Raw genomic sequence first — 24,966 nt, forward strand, 5'->3', positions numbered from 1 at the left:
CTTCGTTTTCTTAAGTCCAGGAACAATTTTACTATGATCAGTTAATGAGGTGGTGTGTTCAATTTAGTACTTTAGAGATATTCTGAAACAAAAATCAGGAAATTCTTCCGTCCTTAAGGAACTGCACCCGTCATTGAAACATTACGTGCTTAACTAATTCCTTTAACAGCTGTTCCAAATCTTGAAATAACAAATGATTTGGGGTGACCAGTAGTAATAACACGATTGGAGCTCCCCAGAACCAGGGTTGGAGACCCCTGCTATAGTCCCATAAACCCACAAAAGCTTGAAAAGACGGAGAGTTTGGCTAAAAGTGATGCACACGAGAGAAGAGTGTGGCAGCTTCTCACAGAACGGTGCGACAGGCTGCAATTGAACCCAGGACGCAGGAGGTGAGAGTATGTAGTTCTAAGCTCTAAGCAGATCGTTTATACAGTAGAGCTACTTTGCTGCACACCAATAATTATCAAGAAGACTAGCAAAGGACAAAGGAGCTTGCCTGCAAAACCATGTGGGATTTTTACAACTGTAATTTAAAATGTATAAGATGACAGAATCCCAAGCCAGAGGCCTATACACAGTCACGGTCAGAAAAAACATACCAAATTTAAGAGAAAATAACTACTGGCGATGTACTGATTGCATCATGCTATTTCTGAATGTTTGCTGAGGTGTATGTAAGAAGAAGAAAGTGCCTCTTGCTGTTCCATTTCAGGAAATACGTTTTTTTCCACATCGCATTTGGTTTTATCACTTGCCTTTCATAACATTTCCATTAAAGCCTAAAACACGTCCAACACTTTATGACCATCGACTCGTGCTTACCTAACAATAGCAGCCCATTCAGAAAATCCATAAGGCAAAGCTCACATCCCCACATGGCTTATTGACAGCATTTACTGCCAGTAATGAAAGTGGGAATGAGCACACTGGCCCAGATAACGATACAGCTTAACGCAAAGGCTCCAGGTCCACAGGCGTTCAGGGACAAGTCTCCCAGAAGGACATAACCCCACTGCAGGAAACAGGATTTTAGATATTGCAAATCATAATCTCATTACATTCTTCAACAAAAGGCTGAACCAAGAATCTCCCACAGAGGAAGGAATAAGTGCCTACACCAACACTGTAAATGGGGTCCAATCCAACTACAGTACACAATTGGTGAACTATCTCACGATTTGTCTACACAAAGTGGCCGGTAAAATATGACACCAGCTCTCCAGGGCTGCATGAGGTCTTCCTCGACATCGAAACAGTAGGACAAGAGCATGGTGGCGCAGTGCTTAGTATTGCTGCCTCACTGAACTGGGGCCCTGGGTTCAATTCCTGGGGCGCTATCTGCATAGAGATTGTAGGTTCTCCCGTGTTCGATTGAGTTCTTGTCAGGTGCTTTGGCTTCCTCCCACAGTCCAAAGACATGCTGGTAGGTTAATTGGCTCCTGACCAAACTGGACATGGTGTGAATGTGTGCTTGTCTGTGTGTGACCTGTTTTGGATTGGTGTCCCGACCAGGGTGTGCCCTGCCTTGTGCCCGCTGCTTTCTGGGATAGGCTCCAGCTCCTCCATGACCCCCAAACTGGAACATGCAGTGAGAAAATGGAGGGATACAAACAAGAAGAAGTCGTTCAGCCCATTCAGCTCATTTGGTTTCGCAACTCCAGTAAGATGTGTGTCACTAAGGGATCATCTCACCCTAGATTAAAGATTAAAGAAAGAACAGGCAGTGATCATACCTCCTGCCTCTATGCTGTGTGCAGACCAGCTCTTCACCAAAGTGTGAGGATCTGGTGAAGATCAGAGGAAGTCCAGGGGATTTCTTGCTCTCTCACTTCAAAAGCAGGCTTGCCTCAGGAGGCTGTCATTAGTGGCGGTACTGACTGGGCTCGTTTACTCTGTCAGGCAGTGCCCTTCATACATTCCTGTCCACTGGGGACTGCTAAACATCCAGGACAATTTCCTTTGTTCAGGCCCGCTTTTCTCTTATTGAAGTTAACCGTAAAACCTGGCATCGTAATGTTAGTGAACCACATGGTAAATTTACCATAACATGCACTCTGCACACATGCAGACTTCTAAGCATCAACAATGGCAAATCATAGTACTATATTATACTAATATTGTATAGCACAGTAAAACCACAGGTTTTACACAATAAACCAAAGGCTTGGTGAAGGAAAGCAACATCAAAGAATAAAAGATAAAAGCACAAAACCATCATGCAACAGCATCAGCATCATTTACCAGGAAATCTTTCACAGGAGCACCCCATGAGCGAGAGAAACAGGCCTGGCTTTCACGTATCAGGGCCTAAAGCAGATGATATTCACCCTCTGTGAAAGTCACAGTGGCAGCTATAATCCCACAAACAAAAAGTTCCCACATTTTTTTCTACATCAGATGTGATCGTTTTCTACTGTACCTATTTTTGATGCGTAATATAACGACAACAATATCTCCAAAACCTCTCTCGTTGTGTAATCCAGCCACGCAGATTACAATGTAAAAAAAAACCACTTGCAATTTTCACTAGGGTCCTTGTAAACCTGAGGCAGACAGCACTGCATTACAGCCCAGTAATGACTGCCCAGGATACTCAGACAGGAGAGAGCTCGCAGCCCAAAGCACACAGAGATTAATAATAAATAAAGGCAATCAGACACAGCTAGTGTGTTTATTAGCAAAAATTATACATTATGCATCAAGGGCTATCAATTAGAAGATACAGTCCACCTGCCTGGCCACTGGGGAGGACTGGTCTGGTAGAAAAACAAGACCAAGATTGCATGTTGAATTCAATTAGTTATCCAAATGCCAGGGCTCCCCAGAGTACAGCTGAAATGTTAGGCCCCAGCATCAGACCAGGCTGAGACCACCTAAGCCTAGTTCTGCTTTCCCAAGTGACGTGAAGATGAATTCATACCAGAGTCTCTCAGTCCTGGTCCTGTAGGCCCAGACACCTATTGGTATTGGTTTAATCCGAGCTCTCAATTTAACTGAGCTACAGCTACAAGGTTGTTTTTATCTATTTGAAAGCTGAGGATTTTAAGTTTCTTATAAAAATGCAATAGATAACAGGCAATCTTCAAAATGTTTAACAGCTGAAAACAGATAAAGTATTCCAACTGATCCTACTTAATTACTGAGCATTATTAATGCTACAACTATGTGTCTGTGCAAAGTATGTAAAGACCAACAGGTTTGTGGTTCCCTTGGACCAGAACTAGAAATCTCTAACTTAGACAACAAGGACTAATTAAGACTCTGGTTATTCAGAACTCCTCCTAAAGATTAAAGGAACAGCAAAGACGACACCACATTGACAAATGGGTTTCTGCAGCTGGCAAGACAGCAGCAGGGCTTAAACGCAGACTTGGAGGTGGGCAGTAAAGACAACCATAATAAAAAGCTGTTGAGATAACGTGGGTGGCAGAAGCAGAGGCGTGTTGGAGCGCTGGTGGCTCCTGCCCTTGTGTAAGCACTTGTCAAGCACAGAGGAGATGTTTTGGTATCAAATTCACTATCTGTTTTACAAATACAGTGCGTCCTCCTGCAAAGTTCTGCATTTGTGTTTCTTCTTTTGTCTCACTCTGCTAGCGCATCTTATTGATTTTGTTCTAAATAAGGCAAGGGGAAATGGTACCAAGTGGGGAATGTTTTAAAGGGCGTTGCCCCGTATCATAATACGCTTGCATGCATTTCTGAATAATCATGCTTAGTACTTGCTGCTGCATTTCTTTGTGATCTAAGTCTAAATTTCATCTTGACTAGACCTGTTAAAGCCTTAGACTCTCCTCCATCAAAACATCCCTGATTGTATTATTCATGCCAGATCCTTTTCAGTACTTCAAAGCATTCCATATTAATTACTGGAAGAAAAATCAAAAGCTCCTTCTTCACCAGCGGTGGACATCTAACCAGTGTAAACCAACCAGCAAGTGGCGTTCAATCAGCTGGCACCTGCAGTTGTGCCAGGCTGGAGAGCAATGCCAGTTCAGGCACGTGCCAGGAATCGAATCTTCCATTCAGGTGTCTGACCTGTCGAAGGGAGGAGGTGGGGATCTGGCAGGTTGAAACGGGCTGGGGCAGCTCTGACTCTCATCCGCATGGAGACCAATAAAAGCTCCGGGACAACGCTTAGTGCCCAGCACAGTCAGACTGACACAACCCCCTGCCCTTCAGGTCACTTTCCACTGTTAATAGCACGAAGGTCACTGATCTTAAAACAGTGATGTTTAAAACGGGGAGTACTGAAATCCAGGCAAAATCCTGGATTTTACATCTAATGCAGCTACAATTTCAACCATGTGTACTTGACACATGGAAAATAAATAATAAAATATAAAAATATTATTATTATAAATAATAAAAAATAAAAAATAGCAAAATGCCAAGCAGAAAATAATGGATTAATATAGTGCACCATCCTGTCCCGTACAATATGCTGACAGTCCAGTAGAATAAAGATATTTATTGCAAGGGGTGGTCGTATTATAAAATTAAAAAATTCAGTATTCGACTCATGCTATTGGAAGGGCTCTAGAGACATAGATGTAGTTTATTTTGATTGTCCCCCTAATCAAGCAGGATCAGCAATCATTTCCCAAACCTCTGACCGCTCAGAGGCAAAGTCTCATGTACACCGCCCCTGCGCTCCACCCAGCGGCTCACCTCGCCTTTCTTCACCGTCATGGACTGCCGGCGAGGGGTGATCTCCTCGTTGATGCTGGACAGGAAGTTCTGGGAGATGCGGAGTGCGTCCTGCAGCAGCGGATGGTCTGGGTGACCGGAGGGAGTGTGCTTCAGCAGATCCTGATCCAAAACACACAACACACGGCCTTGAACGGCGGCCACCACAGAGACACCCCCCTGCGGAGACGGAGCACTCGGGACACATGTCAAACACGCCGCTGCTATGAAGGAGGAATGCAAGCACAGGAACTGTGGTTGTCTGCCACACGGTTATGCAGGAAATGGAAAATGAACTCAACGGCTCCCAACAGACGGCAGCCCTCAACTGGAATATGGGGAGATGAAAATTGCATTGCTTGTGCAAAGCCAAACATGAGATTTTAATTCGAAATCGATAGACACCAGGACATCTGCTGCAAGGTACGTGGGACAGTAGCCAAACAGAAAAGGCGTGAAGCACTAACACCCTTTTCCCTTTGGACCAGAATTTCCAAACCAATGTCCTGGTACAGTATCCAGGAGCGCTGTGCCAAGCGAGGTGCAGGCCTTCAAATTAGACCTTAAACCAAGATCCTCTGGTCATTAAACATTCCAAGGCTCTGCTCATAAAGTTTAGGGTGCTAACCCTGGAGTCTTAGTTGACTTCCACTCTGGACCTGTATAATCTGGCCTTCCCAAATTTCCTCCTTAATCCAAAGGGTGCCGACACTTCTCACGCTACCTCAAAGTGCAGCTGTTTAGTCCGGCTGCTGGTGCATAATGACTGCGGCATGTCACCCCACGGGTGTCACTTTTCAGTGGTGATGAAGTGGATCCCCCTCCTTTATGTGGAGCACTTGGGATAATAAGCTATTTACATGCAAGCTACTGTTAATTTGTATTATTAATTATTAATCAGTGTTTGGAAAGTCTGTGTTTTGTACTATAACATTGTGGGAAGTGGGGGACTCTTGTGGCTTATAAATCGATTTAAGTTTGCGCACCCCAGATGTTCTGACTGCGTTGTTCACATCTGTTTTTACTTACATGCAAGACCAAAGTGCTGCGGGTTACTCTGTCAACAGGCTTGTAGAGGAGAGCTGAGCAGAAGAAAAAAGATCTCAGCACACAATCCAGAATGTAAATCCTTAATTACAGATGAAACACAGGACTACAGTAATGTATACTGGCTCTTGCCTAGCATTCATCCATCCATTTTCTAACCACTTCTACCAATTCAGGCTCAGACACCAGGACACAGAGCACACACAGACACAGACACATACATAGTCACACCAGGGCCAATCGTCTCAAAAGCCACTCAACCTACCGGCATGTCTTTGATCTGTGGAGGAAATGGGAGGAAACCCACACAAACCCAGGGAGAACATACAAACTCCACACAGACAGCACCCCAGGTCTGGACTTGAACCCAGGGCCCCCAGCTCTGTGCCCCAATGCCACCCCCGAACATTCAGAATTAAAGTTTGCACCCACATTCCTGAAGAGCTAAAGAAAATGTCTCAACACCTACACAAATTTGACAAGGTTGAACTGAGGATAACTGAAAAGACTTCAGGTTTGGAGAGCACTCATGAAGAAATAAGTCATGAAATGAGTCATGAAGAAATAATTGTTCTCCCTTGAGGTTCTGCCTACAGATTTGTCTTATCAGGCTTCCCTTTATCATCCCATGGGGGTTATTATATCATAGTCACATGTAAAATGGGCACACTAAGCTACTTTCCCACAGGTTCAGACCCTTTGTGTGTAACTAATAATACTAATCCGTGGCGTGAGGGCGTCTGTCCAGAAGGGAAGAGGACACTTACTTTCCAAAGAGTTCTTGGAGGTTTGGTCCTTGGAATCCTTGGTACTTCTGACCTTTAGATTCTGCATAAATGCAAGAACAAACAAAAGTCTCGTTATGCAGCATCAGCTCAAAAGAATTAATGACCTTTGAATAGGTGAAAAACAAAAAAAAATCAGTAGGATCAAAAGAATAATATCTTTAAAGGGCAGATACTGTAAGAGACAAAAGCCGTCCGACCTTCTCATATACTTAAGAGGAAACCAAAATATTCATGCATGCGGTTTTGAAATTTGCATGTAGTTTGCAGATCACCGCAATGATCTTTAGAGAATATCACATTAAGACTCATGCATAATATAAACAGAAATTATAGAGTAAGATTTATCCTCTGTGCGACGTCAGAACTTCTCGAGATTCCTTTCCGAGTAAATTATATTCTGCAGTCTTTTTGAGGTCAGTATAATAGGGATGTAAATATTTTCTTTTGCACAACACAATTAATCTCCAGCCCTTATCCTGGAGAGCCCCAATCCAGCTGGTTTTATATCATCTTTAATTTCCATCCCAGATTCCACCGTTACTGACACTGACACTGGTGCGCGTGCACACACACACACACACACGTCCACTAGCTGTTAACACACACATGGAGGAATCTTCATAGTTCTAGGATTTAAAAATAATTATACACAAATAAATTAAGCTTCATGTAAATGTGCATAAAAAAAGACCACTCTCTATAGCAGTGTTTCTCAAACTGCTATACAGCACCTCAGGCAGGACTTCAGATAACTGGCAAAATTCTGAATGTGCATATACTTTCTGACCCCTCAGCAAAACATTAACACCACCGACCAGCAACACACCTCTTTTCTGATGCACTGATTTATCCAGTGTTTTATCCACAATCCTAATGTGTATCACAGTCACCAACTCACATACTCGAAGAGAACAGTAATTTAAAGATTTTGAGCATTCCCTTACTTTGAAAACTAAGCCACCTGTATATCAGGATTTGTGTCCAGCAAAGTCTTCTCCTTGCTTAACCTTGACAATTCAATCCAAAAAGTGGTGAACTTTTCATTTCTAAAATGTCTACAACATACAACGTGAAGGCTTAGCAATTTCTATGGACCATGGTGTCTTTTCTTGGGTACTCTTAGGCCAAAAAAACGAACATCTTCTTAATATTATATTCTTAAAATGTATTATTACGAACTGGGAGTCTGCTTTTGGCAAGAAGAGGAAAACTAATGTTTTATTAAATTCATCTTACAGGGACTTTACTCCTGGAAAACAATGCTGTGAGCTCAGAATGCACTGAGAAGGCTGGTTCACGTAAGCAGTTTGGTGCTATCCCACTTAGGGTACTTATCATTCCTACAGTAGATGATATCCAGGGAAAAGTCTGGAAGTCAATCCCATTCTTTACTGGAGAGAGTTAACTCCCCGTGCGGAGAAACCTCCGGAGGAAGGATCAGTCCCTGCCCCTAATCCTACTCCTGATGACGCCATACCTCCGAGATTTCGGCAAACTGCGAGTTGGCCTGGCAGCACTTCTCTGCGGTTTCCACGGCGATCTCGTAGTTGTCCACAAAGGCCCGGTACAACCCAAGCTGGCTGGCCTGCAAAAGGGAATAAAAGACATATCAAAAACTGGCAAGCACAGACAGAGGACAGAGAAACCACTTGCAGTATCGCAAGGGAACTCAGCATGACAAAGGCCGTAAAATAAAATTATTTTCCCATCTTTATACTGTATATAAATGTTAAGAAAGGTGCAAAGTAGAGGAGGCCAAACTTGAATTTGCTGTTGGTTCATCCACCTATTTTTTTTAAAGATCCTTGGTATCTGCTTTCATAACGTGGCTAGGCTCTGCTTCATAACCCTACAATAATGTAAATAAGCACCATTTTATGTTTTAATATAGAGAGAGGTTAAAAAACAGGAACACATTTCTGCACTCCCAACACGTTTCCAAAAATGTTAAGGAGTGATAATGTATAAAATTATACAGTATGGGATTGAAGCTTAAAGAAAAATAAACAAATTAATTTAATCTTTTTTTACAATACCTAATACAGTATTGCATTTTTCTGAACTGACTGTTGTTTTATTGTGTCTCATCAATTCTATGTATGAAATATTACAGAATGTTTGGTTTTTGTTTCACATCTGTTTTTGTGTCCAGTTTTCCAGCTGACGGTTTTGCTTGCTGGCTATAAAATATCATTTTTAAATAAGTAAAACTAAGAAGTTCCCTCTAAAACAGTCTCTGTCAAATTTAGATGAAGTCTTTTTTAAAACAAAACAAAACAATACTGCAGCAAAGTCAACTATTCTAATTAAAACCTATAAAAGCAAAACAAAAAGCTATAACATGAGGGTCATGAAAGGACTAGTCCCCAAGGCAAGAATATCCCCTTTAGGGCCTAATCCAGTTACTATGACAACAGAAGCCAGACATGCAGTTAAGAATTCATGGGTCTAAGTATTGTGTTTTAAAACCTCAGCCTCATTTAGAAAAAGGAACAGGGATTTCATTTAGTTGTCTGGAGGCTTTAGCACAACTCAGCATATAACTCAGTGATACAATTTACCTCTTTCTAAATGAATTCTATTTTAATAACAGAAATATATAAAGACAAAACCTGACAAAGATTAAAAACGTGAAGATGGCTGTGATAAGGAGATGAAAAACAAGACCATATCTCATTAGAAATCAAATGGATAGACTTTCAATATTTTTTTAAATAGCTCAATTTGTCTGAAAAATTCACTCTGTGCTTTAAACCAGACCAAAAAACTACAGTACTACACACTGCATTAATTCTACACATGCAAATGAAAATAACTCTAGCCATTACATCTGCATCAGCAGTGTTATAAGGAAAACATTGCTGATGTAAGCAGTTTCCTTCCTAACCTTCTTATAACACTTGGTAAGAGGCAGCTTTGTAGAGTGTTTAAGCACAGGTTGAAACAAAACAAATGGATAATTCTCTAAATTGTCAAAAACACTTTGTTCTGTGAAATTACTTCTACAATTGTCTGCAACTTGCAAACTGCCCGAGTAGAAAGTTTTCCTTCAATGTAAAAGGTACTTTATATACCAGGTCTAGAAAGCTGGACACGCACAATGATCCCATTTGTACAGTCATTCTCCACTCTGCTTGGTCCCCAGAGGTAATGGGTTAAAAAGATCCAGTGGGCCTGATCCCCAGCTCGTTCAACATTACCCCAGCAAGGCTCTGCAGTCCATTTAATGGGTCAAAGGTCACACAAACCAAATTACTGGTCATGGAGGAAGCAAGAAAAGCTGATTCAGAAAGCAGCTCATTTGTCAAGGTCTGAAATGGAGGCACTTGGAAAGTCAGGGGTGTCATAAGGGAGGTTGTGCTTCTAAACTATTTCTGTTAAATACACACCTTCATGCTCCCTAGATCATCTGAAACATGAGAAACTGTCAGCAGCCAAATCACACTGCAGCTCACAACTAGCAGCCCACTGAAGCTCAGCGGTGTGAGCCTGGTCAGTACCTGAGAGGGAGACCTCCTTGGAAAGCTGAGGCTGCTGCTGGAAGAGGAGTTAGTGGGACCAGTAGGGGGCGCTCACCCTGCGGTCTGTGTGGGTCCTAATGACCCAGTATAGTGACGGGAACACTATACTGTAAAAAGGCGCCATCCTTCAGAGGAGACGTAAAACCGAGGTTCTGACTGTCTGTGGTCATTAAAAATCCCAGGGTGTGTCTCAAAAAGAGTAGGAGTGTTACCCCGACGTCCTGGCCAAATTTCCTGTTGGCTTTTACCAATCATGGCCTCCTAATAATCCTATCTATGAACTGGCTTCATATGTAGTCCCTGTCCAGGGTTTGAACCATGCTGAAAACAAACATGTCTAGTCTTGACGAACTGAAATATCAGCTGCGAGTACAGGAAACGGCTTTCTTAACACATCTGGAAAGCAAACATTATGTTAAAATATGATTATATCTACCTCTGCACCTAACACCTAATGCAGAGAGGCATTTAAAGAATACAAATGCAAAATTTTGCCATGATTTAGTGCTTTATAGAGTTAAAAAGAAATCACTTTCAATCTTAGTGTGCACAACAACATTCCATCTAAAAATCTATTTCCTTCATTTTTAAAGAAATATTCATAATAGCAATTTTAAGACACTGACATATCGTTCGTGAAAGTTTCTGGATACTTTTTCTATATCTATCACCACTGGGTGCATCAGAACAATTTTTCCAACATGGAACCTTTTTTTATTACTGTTTGGAAAGGATGTTGGAGCATTTGTCCTCAACTATGCACAAGCTTGCTTGTCAGCACAGTCCCACAGTTTTGATCAATAGCAGTATTGATTTCAGTGATTTACAGTACAAGGAAACCGGGAAACAAGATGTGTCAAGTTGCAGGTGCTCACAAATTCAAATGGAAAGTTTACCATTTTTTCCACAGTAAATAAAGGTCACATACAGTACAGAGCTATCACAGCATACTGTAGTCCAGAAAGACCTATAAGGTAAAAAAAATGTATCTAAATTTGTCCTGCGCTTTTCCACCTCTTTGTTTTGCCATGTCGCCTGTGAAGAGCTGACCAAATGGTGGGGAGGTGCCAACACACTGAAGACTGAAGCTTCCCTGTCCAGCTGGAACAGGCTGAGCTCTAATGAAAGCCTAAATGAGAGGTAGGAACGGAGTGTCCGCCTCTTCATCTGGCAGGTTAATCTGTTTGGGCTTGAAAATGATCCCTCAAGAAAACAGGGAGAATTGGCAGCACTTTCTTGAAAAGGCCTGGGCAGAGATAGATGCAGTCCCTTGCAGAGCAATAACAGTTTAATAGAGCACCTGCTGGCTAATTCTGTGCAGGAACAGAAGTCTCAAAATGAAAGGCCCCCATAGTCACCTACTGCATGTGTGACGCAGCGCTGGAGGTGAATGAAGGAAATGAAGCGATCTCGCATTTACACAGACTTAAGGATACCAAAATCAATGTGGAGGTCCTGTACATGCTTTAAATGCATGGTTTTGTCTCCAATCCAATGCAGTTTGATGCTTCACACTGTATGGTGCAAACAAATGGAGGCATGTGGACTGATAAGACAAACTGTGTGGTTTGAAGGAGAGTTTTTTTGTTTATGCAGGAGAGGATGCACATGTATTCACACTGCTGATAAATACCTTCAAAGTCCCTATTAGCCCACTGAACACTCAAACTAGCAAACAGTTCATATGCACACCAATCGTCTTAGTCAGAGAACACCTATACCACCCGGAGTCTGGGAGGAGTCCAAAGTCAGGATCTGTATAGAGGGAGGAATTTAAGTGCTAGACAAATGACTGATTGGGAGTAGTGATGTTAAAAATTAAATAGAGTTATCCAGCTGAGAGGGCTAGACACAGAGAAGCAGACCTTTCATGAACACAGCAGTCCAATCCTTTTAAGAATTTCCTGACACCCGACATCTGCACACAGCTAGAGAATGAACACATATTTCACATCATAACTACACATCCGTTCATGCAAATCTACACACAATAAAAGATTGAAGGTTTGAAATCCACAGTGCCTGGTGATAGCTTATATAACAAGGCCCAGAGCCTGCGGAAACTAAATGAATCACACAGCTCAGTAATGCTTTTTTTTCCCCAATTTCCCTGAGACACAATGATCCCAGGAAACACATTATACGAGCAAGAATGATGCAGCCCAGTCACTGTGAGGATGCCAGTCAAAGACTAGGCTCTCAGAACGCTGATGAATGTTCTGTTCCAGTAAACTGGCAGGACACAGAGCATGCAGGAGAGCAGCCGTGACCAGATGAATATGGGTCACCTCAATTAGCAATCTGGATTCAATTCCCACCATGATTACAGTTGGATGCGAGTAGCTGCAAGAAGAGAGTCTGCTTCTTGTTTGATATTTTGTTTTTATTTCGCTGCAATTTCACTCTCACCCCCAACCTTTTTTCCCCAGCTGCCTGGTGGCAAGGCACTGCCAATTGTAACCAGGTCTGCGACAGGATCAGGTAAAGAGAGAGGCACATCAGCAGCCATCTGCTGCACAAATCAAAAATCCCAACCACAGAGCTCCGTTAGAACAGAAGTGGCTAATGAAGACAGATGTCAAAACGTCAGTTTCTAGACACTTTTTATATCTTTAAGCTTCCCAAAGGAAGTGCTTGAAATGGCAGTTGAAGGGGGGAAAAAAAAAACAATAATAAAGTACAGTATGTTTCTGCAACCTCTAATGTCACATGGATGGCGATTACAGCTCTAATCAAAGCTACTGTCATCACTAATGTTAACTGAAAACTGGTGTTATTTTCCAGATATATTCAGTGTTTTTATTCTATACTCGAGAGATGTGATTTTACAATGAAAAAGTGGTCAGCAATTTTGATTCCAAGTTAAGATAAGGCAGAGTACAAAAGGGAGATAAAAACTAATAAACACACTGCCATCATAAAAATGAATACTTCTCGAAGACAGACAGGAAGGAAGAGTTTGTTGTGGTCGGCCCTAAAATCTCCAGAACAAGCCTTTTCTTAATTATAGGAGATTAAGTGTTGAGCAGCCAAACATTAAGTGACATTAAGCCATGATCTCATCAAGCGTGTCTGTGGAAATCCCAGAGTAAACTACAAGCCCTGCTCCATCACAGCCCTCGCCATGGCAACAGGCTCTTTAACAGGCCTTCCTGTTTGTCTTCCTCTTAACCCCTACACTTACCAGTTCCCACCTAACCCACTGTGCTTGAGACCAGAGACACTGTGTCTGCACTGCGTTTACAACATAAAAGCACAGGGATGGTGATCATTTGATGAGATTTACTGTACCAGTGATGTCTGCTTGCTCGGCAACTTTCGAGGCAAGAAAAATCAACCCCTGACAGACAGAAACCACCATGCCTTGTTTTTTTCTTGTGAACACAAAACCTCTCTCCTCTAAGAAAGATTAATGTAAAAATCGCACAGCATAGGAAAAGGTTGCGCAAATTCAAATACAAAAAATAAACGGTCCAGCGAAGAGTCTTCACAGCCAGGCCTGGAGTTGAACCCAGGAGCCCAGCGCTTTGAGGCAGCAATGCTAACTACTGTGTAAAAGCCTTTGTTGAATCTACATCAATAGCCTGTCTCTGAGTGTTCTGAGATTACCCAATAAAACAGAGTGCTTCATAAAAATTAAATCTGAACTTAATTGCTGCGACATACCCTGGAGGTAGCGTGGCTGAAGGGTACACTCTGATAAAAGTCTCTAATGAAAGGCAGAAAAATTAGGTACTTCAGTGAGAGGAGAACTCATTCATTTAAGTAATGCTCATAAAAAAATGTCAGGCCTTAGTTTTAGTTTAACAAGCTAGAATGCATTCAGAGACAGATTTCTGATACACGGATTTCAGCACAAGCAATCAAACTAGGAAATCTTGAACGAAGCCGTCTCTCAGAAATGATCTTTTTCCTTTTAGTAGCTGCAATACAGTCTCCTTTTATCGGAAAAGAAAAAACTGGCACAGAGGGAAGTCAGTTCAGTAGCTTGTAAAGGCGCTTATCTCTGATATCTCGACATCTAAATCAGCTCGACTTGAGTCATCAGAGGCTCGTTTACTCTAAAATGCCTTCCCGGAGCTCGTTAAAGGAAGCCTGCTTGAGAGAAATTACAGGCAACATCCTGTGATGGTGACTGTGCTAACGTCAGTTTACTCTGTAAATGAAGTGACTTTTCTTGGTCTTGGATCTTATGGGACAGGGTTTGTTTTTGTAATGCCTTAGTTGATATAACAAAAAGCAAAACACCAAAATTATTCCAGTAAATGAATATTCGGCAATGAATAATGCACACAAATCAGCATCCGAGGACATCAGGATCAAAATGTAAGGCAGTTAAGGAAGATCACATGGGTCAAAACTCCTTCTGTGTGACTCAAAAATAGGACTGCTGTCCTTATCAATATCTATCTTAGAAGGAAAACCTTTAAGGGTTATTGTGTTTTTGAATTTTTCACTAGGAATTATGGAAACAGGAATATTAACTAGCTGTGGCTGTTTCACAACACTAGAAAACAGACCTATCTAAACAGAACTCTATAAAGGTAGGATTCACCATTCACCATTATTAGGGTTCATCAGCGTGGCATAGCTAACTAAACAAATTTAACAAGACATGTATGCTTGCAAATTATTTATGTCAAGCTTCTGAGCTAGTTTATATAACCACTAGCAAGCAGGTTATGCCTACATTATACGTGATTTAGATTATTTATTCTCTTCATGTGTGCACTAAAATTAATGATGAGGCTTTCGAGCTCATTTTCTTGCTAGTTTATGTTTCTATAAGAATTTTATGGATTCATAATACATCAACAAAACTTTGAATGTTCCATTTGTCCCAATTAAAAAGGATCTACAGTACTTTCTGACACTGCAGAATATGCACTGTATGTGCTCATTGAGAGGCTCTGCCAGAGTCTGTGTGCCTGCACACACCTTTGGCTTCAGAGAGCAGGTTGGAGAGAGTGTGACACTCACATATTGCAAACGTTTGCACCAGAACACTTGTACTTCTCGTAGGAGGATGAGAGCCTGTCACAGGGAAACAGGTAACTTCGAAGGCGGCGGTGAGTGTATTCCTTTACAATTAAACTACTCTTAACTTGCAGAGAAGCCCAGTGCCTCAGGCCTGAGGAGAAAATGCTCATGAAACGGTGACAGTTTTTTGCTACTTTTAGAATCCGCCTGGACCGGCTGCCTGGCTCAGCAATGTGCCCCTTGGCAATGTGCTCCAGGCTCCGGCTTTGGAGTGGGGATGTCTCTTGTTTGTAGATAAATAATTACATTTTATTAGTCGCAGCAGGTGGTTGGGGAATGCTTTCCACCAATCAATTACTGCCCAGCACCATCTGCTTTCTTTGCTTGCCTTTGAGCACCATAATGGCACTGACTCCCATCTGCACTGCTAGAGAGGAGAGAGTCACCTCACAGAGAGACGACTCCTCAGGAGCCATTGTGTGTGTGTGTGTGTGTGTGTGTGTGTGTGTGTGTGTGTGTGTGTGTGTGGGCTCTTCTCTACATCTGTTGGTGCTCCAGACAAAAAGAGATACAGGACTTGAGGAAAGGGACCTGAGGCTGAGAATGGGAATGGGAGCTACAGGAATAGTTCATGAGGATAAAATAGACAGTGCAGAGCTGAAGTGTACAGCTCCAGTCCTATTTTATGCTTTTAAAGCTCTGAATGATCTAACTGAACTAATTATTAGCTTAATCAGACCAGTTTGACAACTTCTTACCAGATTTCTGGGTATACCCATTGTGCCTATAGAGCCCTATAAAACGATGAATTACAGCCTCCCCGCTGTACGGCATTTTATTAACTTCAATTAATAAAACCAAGACAAACCAGTATCACAGCACTCAGTTGCCAAGATGACAGGCTACACTGTAAAACGACCAAGATTTAGGACATAGTAATTACAGTCTGTCTTAACACTTTTTTAACTTACTGGGGAAATATATTAGTCACAATTTATTTTATATATCAGTAATATATAAAATATAGTATACATAATAGTATTACATACTATCAGTATATTCTGATTCCATGAAGATTTGAATGAATTTTAAGGTTGCTGTCATTTCTTGTTTTACTAGTTTATGCTAACACTTCAGGCTAGCCCTATTACTGGTTAAGCAATACGTTTCCAGTCCATATTTCGGAAGAGCTCTCTCCTTACCAGTTTCTGGAACAGGTCTCCAACGCACTGGTGGTGGCTCCACTGTTGCACTCGGGGCAGAAGGCCATCGTAGAACTCGCGGTGGATCTCGTAGAGCTCAGGCACTTTGAAGAAGATGGTCTCGATCTGCGGCATGGTCAGCACAGGCTGAGACGTGGTGGCGGCGGCCTTCAGCGGCTTCATGGGCTGGACAGGACGCAAAGACAGGAGGCGGCGGGAATGAGCAGCGGCCCTAGAGATGCTCAACCGCGCCGCTGAGACCACACACAGGCGCTCTTCCGACAAACACAGCCCGGGGCCTCACCAAGGCAGGGGTGGTCTTCTTGGGGTTCACTACCAGAGAGCTCGAGAGCCCTGACTCTCTGAATGGCACCCTGCGCTCGTGCGGGGGCTGTCTCCCCTCCAGGCTGCGGGGTCTCAAGGGTCAAATGCTCAGTGAAGAGGTCCATGCATTGGTACCATACCAAAGCCATGAGACATGATGGAGGGTAGTGCCCCTGAATGAGGGAAAATGCACCAAGAGCCAGTGCAGCTGACGTCTTTTCAGGACTTTTCCAGACATTAAAAACCTATGGAATATATGCGGGCCACTTGTTAACAGCTGTTGAACAGCCCATGCTGTACTGCGGCCATTTTCCTTTACAGGAGCCTATTAATTGCTCTGCAAAGCCATGCACGTTTGAGTTGAAGTGTGAGAAACCACCCTTCCACATCTCCCAGGTCACAAGCTCCCCGGTGTCCCAGGAGGGGAGGAAAGGGCAGAGCAGCTTGGGAAGAGAGGACATCTGCAATTTCAAAACCAATTTTAGAATCTGAGCACAAGGCAGGATAAGGTAAGGCCCATTTACTCCAGCTTCTTCCACAGGGCACAATCTCCAGACACCGCCGGACACCTGTTGTTCGTAATTCTTTGTTCTCTCTCTCCATCAGCGGTGAGGCTAGCGATGGAAAGAAAGCGAGGAGGCGGGGTGCTGAGCCCTCTTCCCCACTAGCTCCTACCCCTCCTCTGAAAACTGCATCGTTACTGTATGAGCTGCACCAGATTTGTCAGATACTCAGCAGCCGTAACATATCAGTTCTGGCAGCTTGTGGTTCATACTAAGGAATACAAAACAACTTAATCAGCTGGCAAATGTGAAACAATGTTAAAAGAGGACATGAAATTCACCATTGGCTTACAGCGGGGGAGGGGGTTTAATCGCTCCATAAACAGCAGAGCTATTGCTGGAGAACATAGCACAAGGTAAAGATTGTCCAAGAAACTGGGCCAGATTTAGGGTGGATTAAGATTTGCAGTGATGTGTGTACTGATGTTGGCAAACAAGCGATTAGTTTACGTCACAGGAACCTACCCATTTGTAGATGTGATTTTGGCCAAGTATGAGACAGCATTGTTCAGAGGAGTAAATTGAACATGCAAATTTCAATTGTAAGTAGGAACAAGTGAAGATTTCAGCAGAGAACAGCCCAGTGTAATTCTGGATCAGTCACATATTGCATATATTAATATGTAGGAACTTAAATCAATGTGGCTTTTTTAAGTGTGAATTTAGCAAGGGTTTCTAAGTCTATCCTCCTTTGATAGGGCTGTACAACCATCATCTATCCTGGAATTTGAAAACAAAATGTTCTTTACTACTTGTTTCCAACAAACAGTGCTATTTGCTTGTTGGCACTCTGCTTTTACCGTGGTCATCAATGATGGGTTTTTTAAACAGGTGCTTCAGAAGTCGTAGAAGACCATGGGATAAGATTTTAGAAAGGCTGGCACATTTCTCACCAGCAACAAGGCCTCCAGATGGCTGAGGTATGTCTCTTCACTGGCCAGGATCCCAGACAGCACCCACTTGCGCATTTCCAGGCCTTTCTCCAGGTCCAGCTCACCCTGCGAAAGAGAAAGATTTGGGATGAAGCAGACTTCCTCACACCTCACACACACAAACCATGTAAAATGCCCCAGTGATGGTCTTGCACCATCCTTCCCCGATAAGTGAGAGATGATCAATTCAACACTTCAAAAACAGAGCAATCCCCTTCCCAGTGTAGTGTCCAGTAGGTGAATGCCCAGAAACCTGTAGTTAACCACAATATTTTAAAACACAAATCAATGTTTTCTGGCACAGACAACGTATCTACTCTAAGTCAATGCAATTTGCACAGGAGCATGTACGACATGAGCAGGAATCCGTTTCATCCCGGCACCCTGCACCCACTCCAGAAGGAGCACAGGTACCCACAGGGCTCAGCTGCTGCGGCCACCACGCACAGGAACATCTTCCTCTTGTATTCATTCATCACTTTTGATTTGCTCAACTAATAAACGATTCCATCTTTGACTTTCTTGACTGGAAAAAATGAAAAAAATAAATGAAAAAAACCTTTCAGGAGCCTGTCATTTTGAAAAGAGTGGGAGCTGGCAGCCGGCTCACAAACTGCACATGTGATACATTGCCCTGGGGGCGATCTTGAATCTTCTCCCACTGGAGAGGAGAGGCGGTTTTCCGAGGCCGAAGCGCGTTTGTGTTTCTGTGCTCCTTCCAGATCTCCCACCCTCTTCCAGCCCATTTCCCGTTCTAACAGTCCAGTGGTGCACCCTGGCCTTTGGGAAGTGTGACTGGGAGACTTTCTGGTGGCAGAAGCAATGTGGGATTTGAATTACAGGGCTGTCCAAACTGTGCAATAACATAAGGGTGAATACTAATGCATGAATCCACGCTTTGCATGATTTATTTATATATGTGCACCCTGTAATACAGTATAAGCATGTGATATGTATTTAAGCAGACACATCCTAACCGAGACAGCGTAAAAGCCTACAGTATGTTAACTCATTCTGGAAAGCAAAGAAACACTCTCGTGTGCATTTCAAATGTAAAACATGGTATGCTCTGTCTGTTAGTGACACAATATTAAACGCCAAAAGTGACAAACTGATTCATGCAATTTGCTACAGTGAATTATAAATGTGCAGCTTGTAAGTGTGAGGGATGCCAAAATCACCTAAAAAGTACAAAACTCCTGCAATGCAATGTGAAAGCACTTGATTACAAGGAGTATTAGATTATTTCTGAAATGATAATACACCTTTCTTTGCTATTATCACCCACAACATTCCTACTCCTGACACATTTATATTTAGATTAAAATGCATGCAAACAAGATTTATTTACTTTTATTTCATTGTGTGGAGTGTGCAAGTTAGAAGTCTGTTCATTCAGAATAAGTGGACTAGTTTAGTTTAGGTGTCATGCTGCACTAGCCTTAAATGTCTGCCGTTATCCTTAATTCACAGAAATTAAAACATTCAACACAATGAAATGGACACTGGCACATTTTTTTTCTGTCATAAATAGTGTTGTGTTTTTAATTATTAAAGAAACAAAGGATTGCAAATATTTATTCATACTTTCTAAGATGGATACTGTAGCAGAACCTGCCATCAGGGACACACATAGCCCTCTAGATAATCATAATTTATTTATAAACTGTTCTAAATAAAATATTCTGAATTTTAGATACAGGAAAGTGATCTTAGCTGATCTAACAACGCTTACATCTCATGCGCTTTGGGAATCGATTCTGAGACAGTTGTACTTGGGTGTTTGCTTTCTTAAACATTCATTAAAAACACCCAATTTAGAAAGAAAAGCTCATTGAGCTATATGACTTTGTTTTAAAAAACATCTTGAAAATGATACATCTACACGGGCTCATGGACAGGTTATTTCATGTTGTACTAGTATAGTTAAAATCATATTAGATTATTTTACTTCAGGTCATATTGTACAGTATCAGTACAACATTCAGCATTCTTCAGGGCATGCTCCTCAAGTATGTGCAATGATGTACCAAAGTACAGACTGTATGGAAAAAATTATACTATGATAATATGCTTCTTATAGCACTGTGGTTTCATTATGAGTGTTTGTATTTATGAATAAGCCTTTATTGTTAGGGAGAACTGTGTCATGTATTTGTCACATGTAACATTTTTACAATGTCTCCTTGCATTAGTTTATTAGTGATGCCACTTCACAAAAACAGTGCAAAAGGCACTTAGCTGCATAAAGCACAACCCCAGGCACTTCCCTGCATATGGAGCTGCAATGAATTATTCCCAGAAAACTCTGCTCACACCATCGATAAAGATGCCCAGGGCTTGCCCAGATCCTAAACACCGCTTGAAGCTGCACCTGCTTAACAAATTGAAAGGCCTGACAGATGAAATTAAACATGCCCTTAAAATGCAAACTGGCTAGCATGGAGAATCTTAGATAATGCAACCTAGCAACTCTGCTCCATAAACTGTTGCTAATTTCAATCACCAGAATAAAACACTGATCTCACTGTAATGTTTATTACTGCTGCAAAATCTAAGTTTACATGTCTATATCCTTTTAAGGTATCATATAATGAAGCAATGTAACTCATTTACAGCAGACAACGTTTCTTGCATGACATTAACATCCACTTCACTCATTTTAGATTGTACCATACTGGAATGTACAGTACATTGCTTCTTTACTGCTGGTTAAACAATCTCATTATAAATTATTGTACTCCTCGTCTCTACTCCTCTCTCACTCAATGCTGCTTTCTCACAGCATCTCTTTTTCTCGTTGAAGAGTAACTGTCTTCATTTATTTCTGCCATGAACCCCTGTCTAATGACTAATTCCAGTACAGGTCTTGGTGGAGCACAAGAGGGGAACTGTCTTCTGCTGGCTCAAACTGTAAAGGCTGTAGTTTTACATACCATGTTTATGCTTGCTATTCTATAAAAACACCCACAATAAATAACAAAATTGGACAGAAATCAGGACAAAGCCTATGAATTATTTTTCTCAAGCACACTGGAGAATTAAGATGTGTGCTACCACAGCGGTGAGGGTGTTCGTGGCAACCATATGTAGTCACGCTCCAGGAACTGGGAAATGACCAGGAGAGATTCATCTTCCAGACGCTGCGATCGGAATCATCAGACGGCACCTGTGGAATTGGAATGAGGTGCCACTATCCTTAGGGATTTCCCACCCCCCGCTGCTCTATCCCTGAGGTACTGGGTCTTTCCAGAGTGTCAGGCTATGCTGAAAAGCCAAGCTGCTGTATGTATGCTTGCTGATGAGCTGCTGGTGCTCACACGATGGCCATGATGGGGAATTCTCCTCCCTCTCCCACACTGCTCTCACGGGACGATGCCACGGGCTTTGTGAGAAAGTCTCTTTTCCCAATAATTCAAGAAGCTCACACGGAACCACAGGTCACATGGGAACCCATCAGCACAATTACTACAGACCTCTATATGAAGCCTGCAGAAGTGCACAGAGCTGCCCGTGAGATGAAAGGTTGTTAGATGAGCTAGGATCGGCTTCCTTCCTCTAAATTTAGTCTAAAACAACAGTTTAACATTTCTCTAGCTGCAAAAAAGTACATTGAAATCACACTGATTATTTGGTCGACAAAATAATATTTGCAAAGAGTGATTTGCACTTCTCAGTATTTATATATCCCAGTACTACCCTTACACAACTGCATGGGTGTATTTTACAGTGTAAGTTAACTGTTTATATAACCAATAACTGTAGCCATTTGACAGACACAGATAAAATATATCAATATACGGGTCTCAAGAAATGTGCTATTCAGAAAAACACGAAAGCATTAATTTTCTGTTTGTCAATTTAAAGTATACTTCAAATATTTAATTTATACCGGTATTCCCCATGCTGAAAATTATGTTTATGCCCCATAATTCAGCAATTTATTACATTCGGTAAAATGCCATAAATTGCATACATATGGCATTTGGTTAAAAGACTCACAAAATCTCCAAAAATATGGCCTTCCTAATGCCATTCTAATCCTGATCCCATTCTTGTACATACAGTATTATCTTGAACCCTTTACACTATCATATACAAATTGACCTTCATTATAAGTAGATGTTCAGGGTTTTTTACTAGAAAGCAGAACTGGCTATAGTAAATTTAAATGAAAGCCATGTGATTAAAAAGCACACACCTAAAACAAGGAGCCCTGTTCATGTGTCACATAAATCAATAGTAAAATCAATAAAATACTGCTAGCTAAACAAACACTGGTAAGATGGTGGGCAGAGGGGAAAGAATTGAAAAGGACTGCCTTGAGTCAGTTGAGTTCCTTAAAATTTTAGTTAATAAACTTTGGGCTAACAGAGCGTGTTTGTCCCTCCAGCTCTGCCTCTGTTTAACTTTCTACAGCCTTACAGCACCTGGGGACTAAAATTAAACGCAGAGGTTTGCCTACCTAATCCTTCTCCAAATGCTGAAGTATTACTGCCAAGTGCAGGGCACTGCAGATGCTGTATAAACAGCCAGGGGAGCCATCTGCACCAGGGATTTGTCTGGGGAGACCCAACTTGATTAAACCTAGGGGTGAAAGGTTCGACACTGTTCTCGGAGAAAACGAATTATTCTCAGTGAGAGACTGTTCCTTATTGATGAGTCTCATACATCGATCAATTTTGTTTTCCTGGGGCTGTCGATAGAGGGATTTGAGCAACTCAAGGAGGCGGAAAAGACACAGGATTGAGTTGTCACAGTTGCAACATCAGGGCAGGATTAATCTGTTCTCCACACTCATCACAGACTTCCAGGCAACTGCATCTTAGAAGACATTTCATTCAGGGCACATGGGATGTGTTAGACCAGGAGAGTCTCTTGGCACCAGACTTGGACCCCAAAGGACAGAGCCTCCATAACCATGTTCTCTGATATATTCTCAAACAGACGTCAATATATTTACCCCAACTAACAAGACAAGGCCTAAGCATGTAAGACTTATTTATTTTTTGCTATTTTCTTTATATACTAGCGTCAATCTGTTTTGATGAGTTTCTCAGATAAAAAAACAAATACTGGCTCATGTACATTTAGATTTGTTCTAGAAAAGAGGAAAAAACACAAGACTTTCTTAACTACGTTAGGCTAGGAGATGTCACTGTGTGCAGAAACACACAGTGACATCAAAAACTTCCTCATACACATGACACCCACACCAGGATTTTCAGAGGCTTTGGTCAACAGAGGCATACACCATTTCACTTAATCCATCTACCAACAAGAAAATGATTAAAGCATTTTAGAGAGCAGACAGCAGGGCAACAAGCAGTAAACTAACACACATTGTCCTTGGGTACTTGTTTTTAAAACCTTGGCTTAAAGATAAGAGAAGAACTCATTGGTTTTGCCAATGCAATTTATGACAAGGACTTCACTCTCACAAATTCTCTTATCACTTCCTAGATTTTTACCAGAACACAGGGTGAAGCTACAGAAAGATCCAAGTTGTAAAAAATGAGTACAATGCATTTCCCAAATGTCTTCTGTGTGTGCCTATCAGTCCAGGTTTCTGAGTCAACTATAACACCAGATAATTATATTGAATCTACTGTAATTAAGCTCTTCATCACTTTATATAAAGTAAAACTGACCAAGACATTAATCTGCAAATATAATGATTTCTGTGCAGTGTACAGCTACTGTATGTATAATTTAACATAAATGTTCTTGTATTTACCTATACAGGTGAGGTTGTAAGGGGTGAGGGGAACTGAAAGGTGCCAGGCACCTTGGCTTAAAGATAAGAGAAGAACTCATTGGTTTTGCCAATGCAATTTATGACAAGGACTTCACTCTCACAAATTCTCTTATCACTTCCTAGATCTTTACCAGAACACAGGGTGAAGCTACAGAAAGATCCAAGTTGTAAAAAATGAGTACAATGCATTTCCCAAATGTCTTCTGTGTGTGCCTATCAGTCCAGGTTTCTGAGTCAACTATAACACCAGATAATTATATTGAATCTACTGTAATTAAGCTCTTCATCACTTTATATAAAGTAAAACTGACCAAGACATTAATCTGCAAATATAATGATTTCTGTGCAGTGTACAGCTACTGTATGTATAATTTAACATAAATGTTCTTGTATTTACCTATACAGGTGAGGTTGTAAGGGGTGAGGGGAACTGAAAGGTGCCAGGCAGGTTAGGGAAACACTCATTTAAGTCAGAATTGAATTATAAATGCACAGTATTTGCAATGCACACCTGTGCCCCTTCATGTCATACATACGGAGATTTCCACAGGGCCAGGGAAGAGGCTGGAGAGCTGCTACAGTACAGTAAGGATGATATCCAAGCGATACAACCCCCACACCCCAGTACTATATCATGGGTTATAATACTTCTTACACTCCAACCACTCGAATTGCTCTACAGGTAATGGGGGCACCACTCCACCATCATCAATGTGCAGCCCCACCTGGATGATGCGATGGCAGCCATAGTGTGCCAGTACACTCACCAGCTCTCAGCGGGGAGGAGGACAGAGTGATGAAGCCAGTTCAGAGATGGGGATTATTAGGAGGCCATGAGTGGTAAAGGCCAGGGGGCAATCTGGCCAAAACACTGGGGCTAAAAGCCCTACTCTTCTCGAGAAATGCCCTGGGATTTTTAAGGACCACAGACAGTCAGGACCTCAGTTTTATGTCTGATCCGAAGGACGGCTCCTTTTCCAGAGCAGTTTGCCCAGGGCCCGTCTGTGGCTCGGAAGGGAAATGCTCGTCACCTGCTAGGGTATAACTGATGAAAGGGAGAGGGCAAGAGGTGGGGGTGGGGGGTGATATGACATCGCTTCTCAGTGATGCTGATTCCACGGGAAGTGGTCAGAGTCTCCGCTGGGTTTGGCCTTGGAGGGGG

The 24,966-nt window shown here is 42.0% G+C and overlaps 1 protein-coding gene across 4 annotated transcripts in view; it reads right to left on the bottom strand.

Annotated features, from left to right (window-relative positions):
* Positions 1 to 24,966, bottom strand: part of LOC148641723 (breakpoint cluster region protein-like) — a 117,600-nt gene that overhangs the window by 32,858 nt on the left and 59,776 nt on the right. For all 4 annotated transcript variants that reach the window (XM_088618496.1, XM_088618495.1, XM_088618498.1 and 1 more), the window contains exons 3-8: positions 18,008 to 18,112; positions 16,228 to 16,413; positions 8,002 to 8,109; positions 6,504 to 6,564; positions 5,719 to 5,771; positions 4,672 to 4,812 (exon numbers count right to left, since the gene is read on the bottom strand). In XM_088618496.1, coding sequence (XP_088474622.1) covers positions 4,672 to 4,812; positions 5,719 to 5,771; positions 6,504 to 6,564; positions 8,002 to 8,109; positions 16,228 to 16,413; positions 18,008 to 18,112 — 654 coding nt within the window. The remainder of the gene's footprint in view (positions 1 to 4,671; positions 4,813 to 5,718; positions 5,772 to 6,503; positions 6,565 to 8,001; positions 8,110 to 16,227; positions 16,414 to 18,007; positions 18,113 to 24,966) is intronic.

This window comes from Lepisosteus platostomus, chromosome 24 (assembly GCF_059453375.1).
Source record: "Lepisosteus platostomus isolate fLepPlt1 chromosome 24, fLepPlt1.hap1, whole genome shotgun sequence".
NCBI classification, from domain to species: domain Eukaryota; kingdom Metazoa; phylum Chordata; class Actinopteri; order Semionotiformes; family Lepisosteidae; genus Lepisosteus; species Lepisosteus platostomus.